Source organism: Triticum urartu, chromosome 7A, assembly GCF_056163025.1.
Source record: "Triticum urartu cultivar PI428250 chromosome 7A, HENAU_Tu73, whole genome shotgun sequence".
Taxonomy (NCBI): domain Eukaryota; kingdom Viridiplantae; phylum Streptophyta; class Magnoliopsida; order Poales; family Poaceae; genus Triticum; species Triticum urartu.
In genome coordinates, this window is record NC_141879.1 from 602114515 (window position 1) to 602127886 (window position 13372).

At 46.1% G+C, this 13372-nt stretch overlaps 1 protein-coding gene across 5 annotated transcripts; it reads left to right on the forward strand.

Moving 5' to 3' along the window:
- The first annotated feature begins 2203 nt into the window (after positions 1 to 2203).
- On the forward strand, positions 2204 to 9211 carry LOC125520947 (two-component response regulator ORR29-like). Of its 5 annotated transcripts, none has more exons than XM_087534967.1 (5): positions 2204 to 2421; positions 2559 to 5427; positions 5517 to 5783; positions 5881 to 5963; positions 7837 to 9211. In XM_087534967.1, exons 2-5 carry the CDS (start codon positions 5100 to 5102, stop codon positions 8167 to 8169), a joined length of 1011 nt encoding a protein of 336 aa, XP_087391093.1. In that variant the 5' UTR covers positions 2204 to 2421; positions 2559 to 5099; the 3' UTR covers positions 8170 to 9211. The 5 variants fall into 5 exon arrangements, with proteins under 5 accessions (XP_087391093.1, XP_087391094.1, XP_087391092.1 ...); XM_087534968.1 differs by having other exon boundaries at positions 2215 to 4296; positions 5260 to 5427; XM_087534966.1 differs by having other exon boundaries at positions 2217 to 2421; positions 2526 to 5427.
- Positions 9212 to 13372: the final 4161 nt, after the last annotated feature.

Consider the following 13372-nt stretch of genomic DNA (forward strand, 5'->3'; position numbering starts at 1 on the left):
TCTCCACGGATCCGAACCTGGGTCAAGTACTTCCACATCAACATGGTAATCCGAGTAACCCAATACATTTATTTTTATTGAATTGTTCCAAAAAAGGCCTATGCCTCCACTCCTATACCAACGCTATTAATAGCAAAAGCATTATCAAAGCCTATTGAACTTGCTAAATTCTCTACCCTTGCCTTGCCAATCTGTGTTTCTAAGATACAAAACAAAGTAGGGGCATAGTTCTTCGCTAAATCGCGAAGTTCACGAACTGTCGAGGCCTTGCCCGCGCCCCGGCAGTTCCAGCAGATGTAACTCATTGTGCCCGGCGGTGCTCCCCTTGAGAGCCCGCCGATAATGCAGTAGTTGTTTCAGTTGCACCACCCTATCCTTCCGCTGCTTGCTGGCCTGAAATCTTCTTTGGCCTTTTAATATTCTTCCGTGGGGAGACATAAACCGGAGGTAGTGGTGGTACACCCATAGGAGTCCTATCTGCCAGGGCAACCGCACCCTTACTTCCTTCATCATCCACAGGGTTGAGGATGATTTGCCCCCGGGTCGCCACGTGCACATTGTCCTCGGACATGCGTTTGTTGTTGGTCCTGGCTTCTGGTTCTTTTGGACTTGAATCAAGCTCCATCCCTGTCGTGCAAGATTTCTCGTTAACATCTGTATTTTTCAGTAGATGATGCGGACGCAGCATTCAGAGTCAACGCCCTTCCTTTTCCTCCATCTACCCCGCCATCATTGACCATCTCCTCTTCATGGGGATGAACCCCCGAGTTCCTATTCCCCTCCGTGTGGGCGTCCCTTGCTACTGTTCCTGAGCGATCAGTAGCATCCCCCCTTCCTCGAGCTGGAGCAAAGCCACGTGATGTGCCTCCACGGCCTCTCCCTCTCCCACCCCGAGTAGGGTATCCACCCCCATGGGTTGTGTGTACATTACTGAGCGACGTTGTGCAATCATCCAGCTTCCCCACTTCATGTCTTCAGCTTTCCAAACACCCGTGCCGCATTCCTCATAGCCATGGCCCATCATCCCACAAACCTTACAAAAGAAGGGAATCTTTTCATACTTAACAACCATCATCCGTCTACCTTCTCCTTCCACAGTCAGCGGTGTGAAACGGGTCAATGGCTTCGCTGTCAAGACCTTTGCACGAACACGGACATAATCCCCCTCATAGAAAAGGGTAGGCCTTAGTTGAACCTCACGAACCTTGCCAATCCTGCGAGCTAGTTCATCCACCACTGACTCATGCCGATAGAGGTCTGGAATCTTGTGTATTTGTGCCCAGACAGACAGCCCATCTAGTACCACATCCTCAGGGTCCGTCTTGCCGTCATAGTCCTCAATGATCACCCCAAGCCCTCTGAAGAGCCAAGGTCCTCTATGCACGACCCTCTTCCAATCTCCAAGGCAGAAAAATTGGAAGATGAACAAATTCTCTCCCGCCTCACGGAATTTTGGAGTCTGAGCTAGCCCCCATATGAACATCATATTGTCAAAGAACGTCGTGGAGCTAAAAGGCCTGGCGGTATTTACCCGTGCAATCGCCATCCACTTGGCCTCCGCCTCGAACCTCTGGGCATCCTCCTTCCCAATGACAACCTCATCCAATTCATCCTCCATTAGAACCATGTTCTTCAGCATCTCCTCTAGATCAATCTCAGGTTTCTTTCCTGTCTGCGACGAGGACCCCCCTGCGGCGGCCATGGCGGCAGCCCAGGCCCTTGACTCACAGCCGAGGCTACTGGAGAACTCCCTCGCCAGCCCTGGACGGGACGGCGACTCGGTATCGATCGATATCAGCCTTCCTCCTCGGCAATCTCGAGATCGCCCGAGGCGGCGCTGTAACCCTAAGCGAGAGGGTACAAAAGTGCAGTTGGACCCTCGTTAACAAAAAATGATTTTTTTTTCAAGTTTGATGAATGTTTATTAAGCTATTGCCGCTTGAAATAATCAGTGACAGCAGGATAGCTCGGGTGCCTCTGGACTTTGCATGTAAACTTGAAGGTCGTGAGTTGGAGGCCTGTAGAGGTCTCTGTTTTTTTTTGCGATTTTAGCTTTTGCGTTCGGTGCTCAACGCGACTCGTGGGCCGGCCCAACTGAGCGCGTAGCGAGCGCCAGGGAGAAGTTCGGGCGCCTGAAGCGCCCGATAGGAGCTCTCCCGCTGGAGCAGCTCATCTGGCCATGTCTGGGCCCACTCTGCTAAAGCATTTTGAGCCCATGAGCAGTCAGGCCCATCCGTTTCCGTCTGAATCCCCGTGTACCACGACCGTACTACTCGCGAGGCGGCGGATGGCGAGGCGGCGACCGCCGGCGAGAGAGACGAGGGATCCCGACGTCGCCCGGTCGGGAGGCGCGACTCCTCCTCCTACGCCTCGCGCTCGCCGGAGGCACTGCTGCCCTTGACCCTGGCCTTCCCTCCCCCAGTAAGCGCGCACCATTCCGAAGCGTCTGCCTACTTCGATTTAGTTTGGTTAAAGCATCTGTGTCGCGCCTACTTCGATTGTTGCTTAGCAGTATGTGGATCCAGGTTCGATTATCTGAAGAAAAAGCTGGCTTCCAGGTTTCGATTTGAAGGGCATTTGGTCTGGGATCTCTTCCTGCAGTGTTCGAGATGGGCAATCAGTTCCTTCAAGAAGCACATATGCACCACACTGGGCACGGGCCATGTCATATATCTTTTGGGATAGGGGTGGTGACAAGCATTGGAACCCAGGGCGGTCGCCCATAGCGTGGATACTTTCTCTTTTAGAATTTTTTATTGATTTTAGGCTTGGCCCTGGTTGTTTCTTCCTCAGTTTGTCCCATCCCACTTAGAGGCTGCATCAATGTTTAACATCATTCGCATATCTTCCTTGTTAAGGAATCGGTTATATACCTTTTTTTCTTTGTAGAAATCAACCGCACATCTCATTATTTTTGTTGGTACATTATCGTGTGGATAGATATGTAGGTTTGCTGCCTAAAAAGAGCAGATGTGGTGATGCAATTGGGGCTAGGGTGAGTGTCTGTTGCGGCATTAAGATAGTGATGCAATCGCGGCTACAACTACTGGTTTTTGTCTTTTGTGAAGTTATCTTGTACATCGGTGCAACTAGTGCTCATGCATACATCATGTAGGATTGCGTGCTCGCAACATTGCCAACCATGCGCCAGATAGCACCACAAGATCAAATTCACCGGCATGCATTAACCCATTGATTATATGACATGTCATCACGACACCTGTCCACAGGAGGACTCTTTGTAGTAGAATTCTTGGTATGCATGACAGCATGCCATAAATCAGTGAAACTGTTGCATGTTATAAATAATGAAGCTGGCCAATAAATTACCTTATTTACCCTTCAGACTTTTTCTTGAGGAATCATCTTAAAGCAGCACATCACCATTTGGTTTGTTTTGAAATTTGATAATTGAGACTTGAGACCCTTTAGGACTTGGAAGTTCTAATTATTGCAACTGAAGTATTGATATGTTTGCTAATTAATAGGTGAATGGCCTGCTTGCTTTGTTTCTTTCATATGAACACTAGGTACTGAATGAAGAAAAAAATAGTACTGTGGGCGAGAGCTAGGGAGAACATGCATGTGCCCTACATGCGCCTTAGGTAAATTTGGAGCCATGAACATACTGAGAATACATGTGAACATATAGCCATCATTATTACATCGTTCATCACTAGTCACCAAAAGCAAGCATGGTGATAGAGAACAGATAACATGAAGTCATGACGGGAAGGGTTCACACCTTCTTGGACCATGTACAATGCAAGATGCTTAGAGAGGTGCTTAGTAAAACAAACTGTGTTTTTCTTAAGCACCGGTGCTTATATCTGTGACAGGGGTGCATAATTAAGCATCTGCTCTCTACAGATAAGCACCGGCTTGCATTGTACATGGTCTTGCATGTTCGTTACATTGGAAACTGAAGAAGCACAAGAGGACAAAATAATGATGTTAACTTTTGTATTTCTCAAGTAAGTATATCTTGTTCAACCTCCCTGTCCAAATACAGGTCAGCTTTTGAATAAAAACTTAGATAGAGTCTACTTAAATTCTTGTCCTTTTCTGATATCGTCTGGTATATAGTGTCTATCTTTTGCCCTTGGTGAAGGTCTCACGCCAAAAGAAGGTATTAGATCCATATATGGTTAGATCCACCACAAACATTGGCAGACTTTGTTTCCGCCCCATAGGGTCTCACTGACCTGATGGAAAATCTTTCAGTTTTAGTTCTTGATCGAGATCCGGTTTCCCTGTGGACCATCTCCAATACGCTTGCTAGATTCAACTTCAAAGGTGCACACTTCAATCCCAAGCATCTCCATTTCGTATTTTCCCCTTCCTGTCCAAAAAGGAAGTTGTTTTTAGAGGGAGAATGAAAGATAGTATTCATGGGGCTACTATAAAAGGCACGATTTGATATCTGTTGCACAAGATTTTGCATATTCATGGGGCTACTATAAAAGGCACAATTTGATATCTGTTGGTGTCTTCTATCCACAGTCACATCTGATCGAATTTCAGATATTTCATATTTCTGCTGTTTGGTGGGGAGTTTGGGTGTACGGCTGTTTGGCTGGAAATTTGGGTGTACATCTGTTTGGCGGGAAGTTTGGGTGTACGGCTGCTTGGCGTGAAGTTTGGGTTTACGGTTGTCCGGTGGGACAATTTATACGTTCTATTCATTATGATCTGGACCACTAATTAACGGTTGGATGGCTTTCGTGTGTGGATATAGAATGCTTCTCATGACGTGAAGCTTGGCGAGCTATGGCCCTACATGGCAGTGAACCTGTCCTCGGTATCATACTATCATGTATAGCTCGTACGACCATCATATATATGTGGAGCATTTCCGTAGATCTATGACATTTTAAACAGAAAGGAAACAGATGCAGTTCCCATATAGGATATAGTGTTACTGCGTCACCCTGACCATTAGATTATATAGCATATGTGTGTGTAATATATTGTGTGAACTTCACAGTTTGAACGGAGGCAGCATATGTAGTTCGTAATGGGATATAGCTAGCTGCTAGTTACTGGGCCGCCCTTCCAAGTGCTATTAGATTGCAGAAAGTGTTGGATTATGTGGTCAAATGAGAAAAATCACATACCAAGTAGCTATATTAGTCCTTAGAAGATACTCACTTGTTGCAATAGTACGTGCAGGTTGGGATATAAATATAACTATATTTGGACATGATAACACGGTGTTTACTCTCCAAAATTTTGAGTCTAACTTCTACTGTTTTGTAGTTCTTCCATTCGAAACAGTGGAAGAGGCCCTAGATTCCCTTAAAAGGGGGGTTGCTAAAAATGAGGAGCTTGATTTGGTAGTAGCGGAAGTTCATCCTGGCAATGCAGAGATGGACACCTTGGTGCTGTTTCACCACATCCTGAATGCACTTGAAGTGCCTCTCATCAGTAAGCATTTGTATTCAGAGCTGTATTGTTTTAAGAATTTTTTTCCATCCCAAACTCATTAATCTAGGAGTGTTGTTTCTTGGTTGCAGCTATGTGTGCCTATGATGAAGCAGTCTCCGCACGCATGACCCTTGGAACATGCTTCAATGTGGTTAAGCCGTTGGATACTGAAACCGTCAATTTTCTGAGGATGAGAGCACTTCAACACAGGTCTATTAAAAATCACAGGTCTGAAACTGAGGATGAAAAACAAGATGCGTTGAACGCGAATGTCTATTCAGAGAATCTGGGTTGGTTCTTATGGAGCAGTGAGCTCCATGAGAAGTTCTCGCAGGCTGTTGAAGTGCTTGGGGCGTGTAAGGCTATCTGCACTTGGCATAAATTAGTCGTTTGTTATGTTTAACAGCTGAAAAAGCATGACCTTTGAGTGTCTGTTTTCTTTTTGGCTAACAGCTGCTACGGCTCGAAACATTCACCAGTACATGAATGCCAAGGATTTGAATTTGACCATACAGCATGTTGCAAGCCATCTCCAGGTGGGTGATCGATTTAGTTTACCTCAACTGTGGTATTGCCGGTACATCAATAGGCACTATGTACGTTTTTTTGTTAATTTTTTTTTGTTTAATAGACGATCATAAGTAGTAGAAGCTGACAACCTATGCATGCTAGTTAGTTTAAACTGACTGAACATTTGGCATTTGAGCCTTATATTTTTCTTTCATCCTATGCACTTTCCCGAACGAAACCTTTTGTTTTTGCCACTAATTAAGATGATATTGTCATTCTGCTATAGCCTTGAAGTTCGATGGCATGGCCATTGTTCTGTCCAGTCATTGGTTCCCACCACTACAGCTGACTATCCCCCTTCCGTGGCCATTGGCTATTGATTGCCACTGCCAACCTGATCCCCCCATGCATGAATATTTGGTAGAGATGGAAGCTACTATGCACTTTCCATTTCTGCACATATATATTGATTAACCAACAGAATGGTTGCAGCATTGCCTAAACTAATCTTGCAGAACCAGCTAATTGCAAGAGATCTGATCACGGTGGTCATAATTACACGATTCCTGAAGTTGCAGGTGTATGCCACCGCTTGGTCATCACCTTTATCACTGTTTTGTACCCTGGCACGTTAAGTACCAGCAGCTAGTGCTGCTCGGACAAAGTCACGGTCTCCGAATCTGGCTCGGATTCGGATTTCTGATTCGGCAAGATTTTGAGGAACACGGTAACTAACGCATGGAGGCTGAGTGACCAAAGAAATTGATGTTACGTGCAGATGAGTCCTTTTACCAACTCATGTGCTCATTAACATACAGTGATTGGGCAAAAGGGAAAAAGGTAGAGGAGAAACAAACACCTACTGGAATAGCAACAACAACATAATAATTAATTTTTTATTATTGGTTTGATCTTAGTGTGAAAAATAAAACATTTCCCTCTGCTATTTATTTTGTGTAAATATAGGTTCTGCATTGTTCAATCAATTGGGTAATTTTCTGTGGCAACAGTGTCCGACTTCACAAAATTTTAAAGAACTATGTGCACACTGTTGAACTGTTGAAGAAACAAATAGGAAGAGAACTTTATTTAATATTTGACCTTTTAATTCATACCCCAGTAAAAGTTCACACAGTTACTGGCAGGCTTGCATGCTAAATACAAGGGTCAAGATTCCATTTTAACTGAATAAACTTGGAAGGAAAGAATGTTTCCACCTGATACTCTACTGTGTGTCCTTTGTTATTTCTTTATTTTCCAGAAGAAACACATGTACATGGATGTCTCATACCTGCGTCAGTACTCAGTAGTCTGTACTCTCTGTCTCTGCATGCCATGGAGATTAAGTTTTGTATATGGTGCTCTAGATAAGATTTCAAATTTCCAAACCATGCAGCTTCAGGAGTAGATTTTGTTACAGAACCAATCACAATTGGAAAAAAAAAAACTTTATGCATGTTAGCACCGAATTCGTAGTAATCAGACTATCCAAAGCATTATTATAACGCAGTTTACCAAATCGACTGATTAATAATTGTTATCACGTTAATGGGAATTTTGTGAACAATGTACTACTTTATAGGTATTTTCTCCTTTATTGGTTAAATTAGGGGCTTATTGACGTAACTTTGGTCTACCCTTAGCTGATGCTAGCAGTAGGGCTTTGGCTTCTTTTTGGCCTTGTTGTGACTGTTTGTGCTTTCTTGGCACTCTCCTAATACAAAACGAAACACGTCCGGGTGCTTGTTTGAGAAAAAAAAAATACATACTCCACAAGTTTCAAGTTGATCTATTTCAGCGTTGTTATGCTAAAACACTATAATTTCTTCATTACGCTCACTTTCTATATTGTGATGTGTGATCCCTGTCTTGAATGTTCTGTTCTGTATTGTGATGCAGAAACACCGGCTGCGAGCGCAGAGGCAGAGGTTATCTCACGATGAAGAGGGCTATCAACATTATGCCAGCATGGAGGAATTTTCTGAGATGATGTCATCAGCATACAAGGCACCCAGTGCTAAACCCAATAATCATTTGGCAACAACCCAGACGCAGTTCACACATGGGGTTGCCTCTTCTATCTGGGACATGTACCCTGGGATGGTGTGGCCACACATGGAGGGAAGTTCAGCAGCCTCTGCTATGTGGTACAATTACCCCGGAAAGCAGTGGGGGAGAGTTCGGCTGGAGCACGAGTTTCTCAGACTAATGCACGTCCACCTCCAGTTCTGACACATGGTACCAAATCTATCTGGGACTGGTACCAGGAGAGCCTGCAGTACTATAATGAGAGCCTGTCATACAAACGCGAGGTGCTGCCTGTACAGAGCAAAGCACTTGATGGATATGGACGCTAGATTTTCATCAACCTGGAGAGAGAGGAGATCAGTCTTACTGAAGCAGCAGGCAAGATTGTCATCAACCTGGAGAGCGATGACATGCAGAAAGACACCAAGGACGATGTGCACGCCGCAGTTACTCCACAGGAAGACACAATGAACGAGGTGCACGCCGCAGTTACTCTGCAGAAAGACACCATGGACGAGGCGCACGCCGCAGTTACTCCACATGAAGTGAACGAGGTGCCTGCTGCAGCCATGGGCGCTGGTTATCTGGTGGATCTAGCAGGCAATGCCCTGCTTGACGGTATAGACAACTACCACCCCGCCGCAGAGAATGCGCAGTCTGAGCCTTTCAGTGACTGGGATTGGGAAGAGGTGGAGAAATTCTTGACGAACCAGATGGAAGGACCGGGGCAGGAGCAGCAAGGCATTGAACTAGTGGATCTGCTCCAGGTAGACGGCATTTCACCAGAGGAACTGCTCCAGGTAGACGAAGCCTGGAACCAGGCGCTTCAGCAGGCAAACCCGGCAAACGTCGTCGAGGACGAACCCATGGCTGAAGAGCCCGCCGCTGGAGACGCCCCGGTGTCCGATCCTGCGAACCAGTCCGGCGTCGCCGGCAACGTGTTCGGGGTCTGGAGCCCGCAGTTTGCGGGCGACGACTACGGCATGCCGTTCTAGGCCTGCCAGAAGAGGGGCAACTCAAGAACTGCTTTTATTTTAGTAACAATAATAAGACTGGTGAAGTATAAGCAATAAAGGTTCCTAGGGAGAAATCCCCAGGAGATATATGGGAGAGCTGTTGATGCTCGGACATGTTTCCAGTGCTCTGTGGCATTGGTTAAACCCATTTGTTAATTGGTTTCCAGACTTCTACATATTATCTTCCTCTGTGATGCATTATGACTTTATATAATTCCATACTTATGTCAGTTCTATCTTTTTTTTGCGAGGTTTGTGTCAGTTGTATCTAGTCTAGGGTTTTTGTTCTTCGAACAAAGGAGCACCAGGCTTTTTGTCTGGCTTCTTTGATTCAATCCAACACAAGTTTTTTTTTGGGGAGGATTCGAGTCCTTAGAATAAATGCTGGATTGCTAAACTTGGAAACTGAGTTTCAAAGGTTGGAGAGGAACACAATCAGGGAGCTGGACACACTTGATTGGATTGTACCTACTAAATCACGCATCAATGAATAAAATCATGTGTGTTGTTCTGGTCTTCTCCTTTTGGTTCAGATTAACGTGGGGATTATTGGAATGGGTCATCATCATAGATGTAGAGGTAAACAAAAGCTATGCAACTGATACAAATTTACAGAAAGTTCTGTAAAGTATGCAACGAAAAATAACTGCATGGACCAAAAGAAAAGGTAATAAAATAGCTCCATCTTTTACTGGTTTGTTACTGTAATTGCCACCATCTTCACGAACAGAAGATCTACTCCTGGACTTTGCAGGGCTGCTATTTGCTGACTTTGCAAAACATCAGTTCCTGAATTTAGCGGCACATTTACCTGGGACAATTTGTCAGATGCTGATACATGTCCTTTTAATGAGTTTGCATGCCGTGCTGGTTCAGACACTGATGCAGGTGAGCTCTTCACCTCGGACGTGAACTCATTCAAACTTAGTGAACCAAAAGTTTTCACTGTTGAAGTAGACTTCTGGCTAACAACATCCCTAACTTGATGATGGTTACGCGCCATATCACAGAAATTTAACCGACCGGCCAGCCTGCATCTGTTGGATTTCTCCCTGGGCTCATGTTGTGCTCTGTGTGTGTGTGTGTGTGTGTGTGTGTGTGTGTGTTGTATTGACATCTGGGTAACTACTGGAAAAGTTTCCAAATTTCCTCTCTCAAATAAATCTCCTTCCGTACATAGTTAACACGGCATCTTATATACGAAAAGACACCATTGACTCGGCTTCTTATATACGAAAAGACACACGAAAAACAGTTCACCATGTGTAAAAAAGAGGGCTCTCAGGACCAGACGGCTCTCGCGACCGGCTCGTCTCCCGGCGGGTGACCGGCCGCACCGACGGCTCCCTCCCCTAGCCCCCTTCCTCACCTCCTCTCCCCCCGCCGTCGCCGGGCTCAGCCCGGGGCGGCGGCGGCGGCCCCACGCGATTCCCCTCCTGGCGCGGCTCCTGCGCGGGGCGGAGCGGCGCTGGGTAGTGTTCCCAGGCGGCGCGGGGGGGGGGGGGGGGTGTGACCTTGTGCCGGCGCGGGTGGTCTATTGCGTTGCGGCGTGGTCGTTGGTGGCGGCATTCGCTCGGCTTAGATCTATGCCCCTTTGGGCCCCATCTGGCCGGGACGGGCCGGCGGCTTCTTCATCGACGGTGTAGCCCCCTGGAGGTGGCGGCGGGTGCTACTTGTGATCTGCGTTGGGATTCCCCTGAAGAGAAGAGGATGGTGCAGTACATTAGAGATAAGTATTTTCCTCAGTTAAGAACCAAGATTATCAATCCAGTAGAAGAACCAAGCAACAACTCATTAGCAGTACGTGCACACAAACAACAAATCCTTGCAACCCAACGCGCAAACGGGTTATCAATCCATCGACGGTTACGAGCAAGATTAAATTGTATGGTATTTGATAGATAGATCGGAAAAATACAAAATAAAATAAATAAAAGAAAAACGCAGCAAGGTATTTTTGGTTTTACTATATGATAAAAGATAGACCCGGGGGCCATGGTTTTCACTAGAGGCTTCTTTCTTGAAAATATCATACGGTTGGTAAACAAATTACAGTTGGGCAATTGATAGAAAATCAAATCATTATGATGATATCCAAGGCGATGATCATGTATATAAGCATCATGTCCGAAATGATTCTGCATCTACTACTATTACTACACACATCGACCGCTATCCAGCATGTATCTAGTGTATTAAGTGTTATGGAACGCAGTATTTCAAAAAAATTCCTACGATCACGCAAGATCTATCTAGGAGATGCATAGCAACGAGAGGGGAGAGTATGTCTACGTACCCTCGTAGACCGAAAGCGAAAGCGTTAAGTAACGCGGTTGATGTAGTCGAACATTTCCGCGATCCAACCGATCAAGTACCAAACGCACGGCACCTCCATGATCTGCACACGTTCAGCGGTGACGTCCCTCGAACTCTAGGTCCAGCTGAGGCCGAGGGAGAGTTTCGTCAGCACGACGGCGTGGTTACGGTGATGGTGAAGTTATCGACGCAGGGCTTCGCCTAAGCACTACGACAATATGACTGAGGTGGAAATCTACGGAGGGGGGGCATCGCACACAGCTAAGAGATCAACTTTTGTGTCTATGGAGTGCCCCGTCCCCTGTATATAAAGGAGTGGAGGAGGGGGCCGGCCGGCCTCCTATGGCGCGCCCCAAGGGGGGAATCCTACTCCTACTAGGAGTAGGTTCCCCCTTTCCTAGTCCAACTAGGAGGGGGAAGGAAGGGAAGAGGGAGAGAAAGGAAAGGGGGCCGCCCCCCCTCCCAATTCGGATTGGGCTTGGGGGGGGGGGGGGCGTGCCCCACCTCTTGGCCGCCTCCTCCTCTCTTCCACTAAAGCCCATGTAGGCCCATTAAGCCCCCGGGGGGTTCCGGTAACCCCCCGGTACTCCGGAAAATGCCCGAACTAATCCGAAACCTTTCCGGTGTGCAAACATAACCTTCCAATATATCAATCTTCATGTCTTGACCATTTCGAGACTCCTCGTCATGTACGTGATCACATTCGGGACTCCGAACAACCTTCGGCACATCAAATCACATAACTCACAATACATATCGTCATCGAACGTAAAACGTGCAGACCCTATGGGTTCGAGAACTATGTAGACATGACTGAGACTCATCTTCAGTCAATAACCAATAGCGGAACCTGGATGTTCATATTGGTTCCTACATATTCTACGAAGATCTTTATCGGTCAAACCGCATAACAATATACGTTGTTCCCTTTGTCATCGGTATGTTACTTGCCCGAGATTCGATCGTCGGTATCATCATACCTAGTTCAATCTCGTTACTGGCAAGTCTCTTTACTCGTTCCGTAATGCAACATCTCGCAACTAACTCATTAATCACATTGCTTGAAAGGCTTATAGTGATGTGCATTACCGAGAGGGCCCAAAGATACCTCTCCGACAATCGGAGTGACAAATCCTAATCTCGATCTATTGAAAGGATCGAGAAGAGGTGTCTAGAGGGGGGTGATTAGACACTAAGTAGCAAAAGTTATAGTTTTTAATTTTTTTTAAGTTGAAGTGGAGTTTTGGCACAAGTTTAACAAACACAATATATATCAAGCAAGCATGCAAAGAGTATATGAGCAGCGGAAAGTAAAGCATGCAACTTGCAAGAATGTAAAGGGAAGGGTTTGGAGAATTCAAACGCAATTGGAGACACGGATGTTTTTGTCGTGGTTCCGATAGGTGGTGCTATCGTACATCCACGTTGATGGAGACTTCAACCCACGAAGGGTAACGGTTGCGCGAGTCCACAGAGGGCTCCACCCACGAAGGGTCCACGAAGAAGCAACCTTGTCCATCCCATCATGGCCATCGCCCACGAAGGACTTGCCTCACTAGCGGTAGATCTTCACGAAGTAGGTGATCTCCTTGCCCTTGCAAACTCCTTGATTCAACTCCACAATCTTGTCGGAGGCTCCCAAGTGACACCTAGCCAATCTAGGAGACATCACTCTCCAAGAAGTAACAAATGGTGTGTTGATGATGAACTCCTTGCTCTTGTGCTTCAAATGATAGTCTCCCCAACACTCAACTCTCTCTCACAGGATTTGGATTTGGTGGAAAGAAGATTTGAGTGGAAAGCAACTTGGGGAAGGCTAGAGATCAAGATTCATATGGTGGGAATGGAATATCTTGGCCTTAACACATGAGTAGGTGGTTCTCTCTCAGAAAATGTGTATTGGAAGTGTAGGTATGTTCTGATGGCTCTCTCCATGAATGAAGAGTGGGTGGAGGGGTATATATAGCCTCCACACAAAAAGTAACCGTTACACACAATTTACCAATCTCGGTGAGACCGAATTGAGAAACTCGGTCGGACCAATTTAGCAAACCTAGTGACCGTTAGGATTTTCG